The 10,628-nt window shown below is 30.2% G+C and overlaps 1 protein-coding gene across 2 annotated transcripts in view; it reads right to left on the bottom strand.

The window, feature by feature from the left end:
• The window catches only part of LOC145945944 (uncharacterized), a 415,644-nt gene that overhangs the window by 3,817 nt on the left and 401,199 nt on the right, over positions 1-10,628 (bottom strand). For both annotated transcript variants that reach the window (XM_083055252.1, XM_083055253.1), the window contains exon 11: positions 19-423. In XM_083055252.1, coding sequence (XP_082911378.1) covers positions 286-423 — 138 coding nt within the window. In that variant the 3' untranslated portion in view covers positions 19-285. The remainder of the gene's footprint in view (positions 1-18; positions 424-10,628) is intronic.

The following is a 10,628-nucleotide window of genomic DNA, read 5'->3' as shown; positions in this document are numbered from 1 at the left end:
ATGATTTTTAAAACTCACCGAGAGAGTGGTTTGTCCTGCTATTTTCCGCGATGCATCTCTTTCTCCTCGCTCTCTCCTCCTCTCCCGCACGTCCTCTCTCTCGCTGTCGTCAGCTGGGACACTCATACAAACACGCGTTCGCAGAAATGAGGTTAAGTACGATCGCACGGAACTTTGAATGACACTCCCGACACATTAATCGTACGTGACACGCGCTTAATTACATCGCCATGAAAATAATAACTCGAAAAACAAAAAAACGCCATCGACTCGACGTCTCGCAGATTAATATAATGAATATGTCTCTCTCGAACGACCAAGAGAATCGCGCGCGGCCAACTTGTCGCGTAAATATTTTCGTCCGAGGTGCTGCTTGCTGCTTCTTCCGCTTCCGCTTTCCCTTCTCGCGCTTTTCGCATCTCTCTGTAAACAACAAATAATAGCTAGGTTAGTTTTAGATAGAAACATAATTATCGCTATATCCTGCAAAGAATCTTCGAACAATTGTAAATATACATAAGCTCAAATTGAACTAATTATCAAATTGAAGCTAAATGTCACATTAAAGCGAAATGTTAATTAAAGGAATGTGCAATATTGGAAGATACTGCGGAGCCCCGATGAATTTCGATCGAGAGTAATCTCGCGAAAAACGCATCGTAACAAATGGTCGAGATACAAAAGCTGCATTTATGCTACATTGACAAGTCGCACAGATGTTGAAGCACAAAGTTAATTACCGTACCTATTAATGAAACTTCCTGACGCCACTCGATTCGTCCCGTGCGCGCAATGTTTTCTTAACGAGCGAAAATGAACATATGATACCGGCCAACTTCACTCGGATCTCGGATGTCACGTGACACTGCGCGAGTCAAATTAGGTTAGATGAGTCGAGACACGATGAATCGAGCGAGAATATATATAATTGTAATTCGATATTCGATGCAAATGCATTTTTAGCGCGAAAAATGTGTAAAAATTAAAAATACAAAGCGTTATTAATAAAGAGTCGATATTTTCCATGACCTTTTGTTACTCAAATCACTCGAGCCGGCGATTCTCTCAGTTGAAAACAATAGCAAAATTATATCGAAATATGCACGAAATAGAATATAAATATAATCTAATTACATACAAAGAAGTAATTATCGATCTCGGAATGAATAATAATTTATCGCGATGAAACAATTACTATATAATCTGTCGTTTCGTTATATCTACTTCCGATGAATAAATCGCGCAAAATGCGACTGTCTCGAGAGATAATATCCGTTGTCTCAACATTATCGTCGATCTAGACAGTTAATTAAACGCGCGGATTGATAATCATACTCACGGTGATTGTGAATAATTACGGGAAATAGTAACGCAACGACATACACGGAGCGACTTGTCTCGCTGCCTGCCGGCTCGACTCTCGGCGTGCGAATGGCAGCAAGGTTAGGCGACACACACACATACATACATACATACTCTCTCTCTCTCTCTCTCTCTCTCCTTCTCCGCCACGCGGTACGCAAAGGTAAACAAAGACCGAGCGTCGAGCAATTTGTCACTCCTCACTGCGAAATATTTTTACGTATTACAAAGCAAAATATATATGCCGAATATGTATTATTCTATCCCATTATCGCACTTGATTTTGCGAATATATTAACATCATCTAAAATAATGATTAATTAATCAATTAATTAATTTCGCGCATTTTTTTGACAGTGAAATCTAATAAAAGACTATTGTCGATGATATTGTTATTTAAATTTCAATTCTAATTTATTATAACTTTCCTGATATGTATATAAATTTATTTTATTCAAAAAATTAATTTATATAAATTAAATTTTGAATGAAATAAATTTATTTTTGAATAAAATTAATTTATAAATATGTATAAATTTATTTTCTTAACTATTAAGATTTAATATAAATTAATTTAATTGTAAAGAAATAAAATATATTTACTTTTACTTGGAACGTAAATAATATCGCACTTGATTTTGTGAACATATTAACATCGTCTAAGATAATGAATGATTAATTAATTAATTAATTAATTTCGCGCATTTTTTTGACAGTGAAATCTAATAAAAGACTATTGTCGATAATATTGTTATTTAAATTTCAATTCTAATTTATTATAACTTTCCTGATATGTATATAAATTTATTTTATTCAAAAAATTTATATAAAATTAAATTTTGAATGAAATAAATTTATTTTTGAGTAAAATTAATTTATAAATATGTATAGATTTATTTTCTTAACTATTAAGATTTAATATAAATTAATTTAATTGTAAAGAAATAAAATATATTTACTTTTACTTGGAACGTAAATAATATCTATGTAAATTATTTTTATATTATCATTATCAAGCACTTCTTTCAGATTTTTACATCCTAAAAAAAATAAAATTGTATGATTTTAATGACTTTAAATAAAATTACATATTACATCGCAAAAGATGAATCGTCTATATTATTAATATACGCTATTGTTCGGACACACACATTACACAGAAATAGTTAAACTGATTTTCGCAAAACTTGGTGTATCTTACGATCGATCCAACTTGGGATGTTGGCTGCATGCCATAACAGAATTTCGTTTAAAAGGGGAGTTGTGAAGAGAAGTCAACTCAAAAATGGGCGTTACCGTGCTTGCTATTGATTTTACGAAGAATTCGCATGACAGAAATTATAAATTGTTGGCTTTCGAGAGTTCCAGAAACCGATTGGGACGAGCAAAGCTTGATTCTAAAGCTTACAAAAGAGATGGTGTATGTATTTTAATGTCACATAAATTTTTGGAAACACAGAAATATAATTCTGCATTTTTATGAATTTAGTTTTTTGAAATAAACGATCACTTATTTCAACTATATTTTATACGAGTGGTTTCTGCTGTTCTGATAATATCGTAGAATATCATTTCTATCATGTGAGTCACATTTATCCATATCAACATCAATTCTCGGGTTATAAATGTAATCGGGATATATATTTTATATATATCTTGCCACCGTAATATTGCGCATGTAATTTATAATATAATGCTATAGGTCAGTGCGTAATTTTTATAGTTACGTTCTCCAGGTAGTTTCAGGTGCATAAATGTTTTTTTACGGTGAAAACGTAGAGACGGAAAAAAATCACAGCGTTATAAATTCTGTCGCGAAGAGATATAGCAGAATAACAAAAATTAGAATCCGTCGAGCACGTTGTTTTTTTGCGAATTGCGATGATGCTACTGTTAACAATTTATGCACTTTAAGATGTAAAAATAATTTTGAATGCTGCATATATAATTTTCTCTTTTTATTGTTAGAGAGAGATATTGAATTATTAAAATATTTATTTTAACTTGCCCTTGCTAGCCAATTATGGCTATAATTTTCTTTTTACGTTATTATTTTTTAGTTCTAATTTTATTACAGTTCTAATTACATTTCAATTCTTACGCTTTCTCTTTTTTTTTCTCTTTTAAAAACATCTCCTTTTTTCCCTTCTCTCTCTTTATTTTATTATGGTTCAACCAGAAATGTATCTGCCTCGCATGTATGAACTTTGCCTGTGTAAATCTCGAGTAATTCAATTAGAGATGCGATCAAGCCATAGCTGGACTATCGATATCATGGAACGTGCTATCGAAATACTTAATTGCGAGCGAAATTTGAACGTTATATTCTTCTATAAAAAGATTTATCGCAATACCATATAAAATCCGAGCGCGGTCGAAATGGTTGAACAACAGAATTGAAATAAATCGCAGAAAAATAAACCAAGTAGTGTCATTTATAAAACTGCGGTCGTTTTTTTGTTTCGCGGTTAAACGTATAATCCAATCTAATTTTAAAGCAGTAATAAAATTTTCATAAATTTGACATAAGTAAAAATAAAATTTACGTCCTATTAAAAAGTCTAAATTTTATATTTTTATTATACGAGATCGAACATATAAAATCAGCTATAATAAAATCGGCTACGAACAAATGGAAACGGATCTGATCTTCGCGCGAGGGGTGAATGTTCTAGACATTCAATAAAATATCCGGAATCATAGCGTAATAATAGCGCAATGATTCGTAGCTATTTGCTAGTAAGTGAACTACTACATAATGATAGTGATTTTGAGGCATTTCTCACTCAACAGGATAAATGTTGAACAAATAATGAAAGGAAATTGCAAATTTAGTTGTTACTTTACGGAATTTTGTTTAAAAAAATTTGAAGATATTCTTTCCGCTAGAAATATTTTTTTATTCTTAATAAAATTATCCTTAATAAAATTTACAATTTGTTCATTTTATTTTCAATTATTTTCATTTTAAGAATCACATATCATTTTAGAAAATTTTATCTTACTCAAAATATCCACGAACGTTAATAATTTTATTTAATTATATTTACTAGGAATATATCTTTTTCATTACTTCTGAGTTTCATAATCAACAACTTGCTACTTTTATTTACATAATGTGCTGTACAATTTTATCGCAAAATTTAACTAATACTATTAAATGTCTCGATAAAATGTATTGCGGTTTGACAATCCTGGTAGTATTATATTCAAGTCGTTGGGAAATTACATACTGATTTGCATTTTTGCTTCTCGAGTTTGAAAGTACTTTGTGTGATTCACACAGTTCATCGAGCGCATTTCTAGTATAACATTATATCGAACGTTTATATCGAACAAGAGAAATAAATAATAATAATATTGTACTCTGTCGCGATGCAGCATCCTCTTATTTCGATCAGCTTTTTCTCGTAACACTTTAAAGTTTAACTTTAAATGTTTGTTGACGCTTGCTATTAAAATTGCATTAAAATAATGTCTATTTAAAAGAGAATACAATCTTAACTATTTATTTCCCTAAAGCATTTAATTAGCGAAAGTACTTCTTCGATACTTCCAGACTTTGTTAAAGAAAAATCCACTTCAAATTATTTTCCAAATTGCAGATATTTGTATGCAAAAAGATGCAGAAAGAAAAAAAGATGACCCACATTGTATCTGAAACTTCGCTAAAGTATTATATTTTTGTATATATTTGATTCGCTTTTTTTATCTACGCGAGTGTTCACTCTATTTAAAATAAAAGCACAATAATTTTCCCAAAATCCATTGAATGTGTTTTCTATCTGAATACTATCGTGGTATTGGAAAAATGAACGATGTATCCCGGTCGATATATTAATAGATATTTATTTTCATCATAAATCACGTGCGCTATTCACGTTTCTCTGACAAAAAAGAGAGAAAACAAGAGAAAGAGAGAAAGCACACACAGCGTAGCAAAGGAACGAAAGGAAAGGAAAATTGCCCTGTTTCTCCAACAACTTGCAGCACGTTCATTACTACAATATTTCGTTGCCAACGTTTTGAGATACTCTTGTAGTGATAATATTAATGTTACGGTAGTTTACAAAGAACGGCGAATAAAAACTGACACGTTACACACAAACATAAAAACAAAGTATAAAAAAAACTTCTGTTTTAAAAATTAGAAAATATACTTTGTATGGGTAGACTTAGTGATTTGTGTGATTTAGTATTTTTTTAGAATTAAAATACAAAAATGTTAATATTTATAATTAAAAAATATTTATAATTTATGCTTATTAATTATTATAGATCATAGATAAGCCTAAAGCTATACAGATGCTTAAGAGGAAGCTTTCGAAATATCTCTTTAAAAAAAATCGCAATTTCTCAAACTTGCCTTAAAACAAGACAAGCTTATTTATCTTGAAGCTCGTACAGCAGGGTTTTATGGTGGCATCTTGTGAAGACAACATGAAAGCTCAGAAGATGAGTTTAAACGTCAAAGTCTCAAGCGTTTCTTCCGGGTTATAAAACTAGAAGTTATTTAACTTTTTTTTTGTATTATAAGTCTTGTTCGACAAAACTTGATCATTGTGTTTTTAATTATAAAATGCTATATGTATATAAGGTATGTAGTATTCGAATATTTTATATTAAAAAATTATTATATCTGATATTCGAGACTAATTTTAATATTATATGCGCTCATACAAATTTTATTTAAATTTTAGATTTCTATGAAAGAAAATTTAGTTGTATTATCACAATTCTAAAAATAATCTAGTATATGTATTTTTTTTTAATTTAGACAAAAATATTTTATACAAAATACACGAAAGATAAGAATTTGAAGCATAAAATAATCTTCGCGAATCACACATTTTCTAAATACTTTTCAAATATTTTTCATGTGATATTCCTTTTTATAAAGAAACATTTAAATTTTATAATCCCTAAATCGATCAGACCTAATATTAAAATAATAATTCATGCATTTATATGTTTTTACTGTATAGAAAGTAAAAACTGAATCAAGATAAATAATTCTTTCTTCTGGCATAATTCAAACGACTAGCTTCCACCTTTCGCAACTACATATATGTATACGTGAGACAAGCAAACCGTGTAGCAAAATATAAAGCTTTGAATGAATTATACTTTTTCCTTTTGAGTATGTACATATATTGGGTTGACTCATAAGATTCGTTTTACTCAACAAACTGAATTTTTATATTTAAAATTATTTAGAATAATTTTTAATCTGTTATATTATTCTCCATTATTAAATACAATTTGTTTTCATTTAGACGGTAATTTGTTAATTCCTTATTCGAAGAATATCGGAGATTTTGTTGGAAAAAAAAATTTACATTCATCTAAGCATCATTATGAAAATTTTTTTCATTTAATAAATTTTGAAATGACTTAAATCTGATGAGGCAAGATCCGGAGAATAAGGAGAATGAGGTAGAATCGACCACGAAAGTTGCAGAATTTTTTTTCTGGGTTATTTTAGCCGTATGTGGTCGAGTGTTGTCGTGTAGCAAAATCACATTTTTGCGATTGATGAGGGCTGGTCGCTTTTTTTGCAATTTTTCTCGTACTAGCTGTAGTTGCTGCACGTATACATCCGCTACGATTGTTTTGTCTCGATTTAAAAAAACTCATGGTTTTTCAGAAGAAGTGATTTAGTAATTATTTATAGCTTATTTATGAATCAACCCAATACATGTGACAAATGTCAATAATTATTATAAACGCATAGAATATATTACATTTTATTCGATTGTTTATAAAAAAAATTCAGACCTTTTTTTTGAATAAGTATTTGTGAAAGTAGTAAATTTTTAGAGCAACAAGATAGTTTTTTGAATCTTTATTAATTGATCCATATAAATATCTATAGAAGCGAAGACATCTTCACTTTTGAGATTACGTAAATATTTAATGAATGCTTTTTCTAATTTACGTGAATATTAATTAAAAGTATAAATAATTATCTCCCACCCTTTAATTTATGAAGTTATCATATTCATATATATGTATACATATACATATGTATACATATTCATATATATACATATTCATATATGTACACATTCATATATATATTATACATATACATATATGTATATACATATTCTGGAAGTATAATAATGATAGTAATATAGTAATAATAATGCTGTGGATATTTCGGCTCAGAATGCCATATTGTCAAGCGAAGCAATTAATTTGCGAATATAAACGTATAAGAGATAGGTCGCAATATGATTATGCCATAAACGATATTATGTTATTACTGAGAGCGGAAGTTAGACTCAAGTAAATCTTCGCGCCTCGCCAGACATTGTATTCGAGTTATTCGAGACTTGGTGAACTCTCTCGTCTAAGAATACGTCATTTTCGCAACAAAACTCGGATATATCTCTCCCTATCCATCTTTCGATACTTACAAAGTCTGCTTCGACTTGACTCTATAAATTTCTTCTATATGTAAAATGTCGTTAAATATACAAAAATAAAACTCTAATATTATATATTTTAATTTAACGTATATAAAATTTCATGTCTTTTTGTAAAAAAATTTTAATTTTGAGTACATTAAAAATTTCTCCTTGTTTCAAGTAATTTGCAAGACTCAATTAGTGTCATTTGAGAAATTTCATTTTGGCGAATATTATTTGTTAATAACTGTTGAAGCTGTTTGAATTATAAATTATAATTAAGGCACGAGAAATTAATTTATGGCTAATTTTTTTTCCCTTTATTCCCGTCTCACCGCGTGTGTACCTCGCCACTCCTGCAACAGAATTTTCCGCTTCACCGAGTCCTGAGAGTTGCATTGCAGGTAAATGCGCAGAATAGCCTGTCCGAGGTAGAAACCGATAAAGCGAGGCGTAATACGAGATTAATGCGAATCGAACGCGATTCCTGATTAATAATTTCAAGGCGGCACGCCCGGCGTAGCAGCATAATTGGATTCGCGATCGTCGCGCGATTATCGCAGTTATAAAATTCTCACGTAGAAACATCGACGAGAGAGACAAATGTTAAGCTCCAAATAAACGACCATTTCGAAATTAAAAGCAAAAATCGAGGTATAACAAGATATAGAAATAAAAATAAGAAATGAAATATAATGTACAACATAAAATGTACAACATAAAAAATATTTCACGAGAATTAATTAAAATATTTTTTAAACTTTAATAGTATTATCTTTGTCAAAACAATATATATATATATATATTAATAATATAAACTAAAATATATAACTAATAGTAAACATTTTATTCACTCATTATTTCAATCATCTGCAATGGTTGCAATTAACGACAGACTTAGGAATAAATAAAGAAGCTTCGGATATAAATTATCCAAGTAATATAAAGAGAAATAACAGTCACTTAAAGATATCCATTTGCAGTAAATTTTGTTTGCTATAAAATATTATGTGAAAACGAAATGTTATTACTAAAGATAACGAAAGAAATGTGACATTAAGTCTGTATGACTCTAAAGAATTTTCACAAATATCGACAAAAAAAGTAATACGAGATTATGACAGTTGAAATTATAATATTGTTACGTACGTATATAAAAAGTATGCTATATATAAAATATATAGTAATCATTTTAAAAAACTATATTTTATATTTAAAAGTTATATTTCTCTGTCCAGCAATAATATGTTATTTATATATACATATATAGATGCAAATGTTCAATACTTAATGTATAAATATTTATGGAAATATTTTTACAGTTATCGGAATTGAAATAGATTTATCTTCAAAAAAGATAGGATTTACTTCCCCCCAAAAGATGGTTCAAACATGACGTATGATGACATGGTAGGAAAACTCAAAACGCTTAAGTATTAAGCATTATACTCTACAGTCACGAGTCATGGCGTAAATTCTCTGGAGTAAGTTCGTCCCAATTTTGAATTCATTTATTATATAAAATTATCGCATCATCCTGACATTTGAAATGATAAAGTTAGAATTTTCTAGATTATATGAAAGCTATAATTGAAAAAATAATATAGTATTTATATAATATACGCTTATTATCGAAAATTTTTATCGCGTAGTATCTTGTAAATCATTATGTAGATTTTATTTGGGCAATTCGTTTAATTACAATTTATTATTTAATTTATGAAATTTATTATTAAATATATCAATTATACGTGTCATACACACATAATAAACATTTTGTAAATTATGTGACAATTAAAAAATAATACATTAATTTATATCGTTAATATTTACTGTAAAACTATTATATAAATATCATTATATATATTGTGTAATAATTTTGAATTTTAAAAACATCATCTTACAAATTAGTAAAAGAAAAAAAAAAGATTGCAATGTACCGCTGAAGCTCTACATCTGAATCTTCAACCTAACATGATATGCTTCCTCGAATGTGATATGTCTCTGCGATTGTTATAATAAAACTAGCTGATCAAAATAACCTGGGCGTACAGGCAACAGAAAACTGGAGAGAGAGGTAGAGAGAGATCAATTTTGTACAAGCTTTAAATGTCATTCCGCGTACACATTCGTTCGCGATTGAAGTTTGAAGAAGTGCAACATATAGTAGATTCCCGTCGCGTCTCGCGTTGGGATAAGAGAAGTCATCTTCTCGGTACAACACACACCTCATCATCCGCGCGAATGACATCAGGCTCCTCCCGGATCGGATCAATCATAGAGTTTAAATTCCGCGGCCGTCGTATATCGATCTGCTCTCTCTCCCGTCCTGATACGAGATTATATACGTAAGACGTTTGACGTCATGTCGAGGTCTAATGGAGGTAAGACATTTTCGGTGGAATACCTCGGGTAAAGTGGTCGATTACCGTTCCGCGGCCGTATTTCCCGCTTCGGATCTGCTCTCGTGCCCTCGGATACCAGCCCGACAATAAATAGACCGAGGTCGGGGCTGTGATAGACTTTAAGTACTAATCTCATCAAGGCGACGACGACGACGACGACGACGACCAATCGCTAATGCAGCCGAGCGGATATTACTCCGTGCACGGATGAGATCTTTATTTTCATTGTCATGAGTAAATGGTGAAAAATCGGGAACGGCAATGATAGAGGATCTTTCACACCGACAATTTATTCTCGGTTAATAATAATTTTTAAAAATGGCACTACTTTGAACAAAATTTACCGAAATTTTTGTCGTAAAAAACCCTGCGCAATCCTTATGGAAATTGAATTTTGGTGAAATTGGCTGATTATGTTCTGCTTATGATCTACTAAACAAAAAATATA

This window comes from Prenolepis imparis, unplaced genomic scaffold (genome assembly GCF_030444845.1).
Source record: "Prenolepis imparis isolate NDT839.2.m4 unplaced genomic scaffold, iyPreImpa1.0 SCAF_15, whole genome shotgun sequence".
Lineage (NCBI taxonomy): Eukaryota > Metazoa > Arthropoda > Insecta > Hymenoptera > Formicidae > Prenolepis > Prenolepis imparis.
This window is presented reverse-complemented; position numbering and strand designations above follow the sequence as displayed.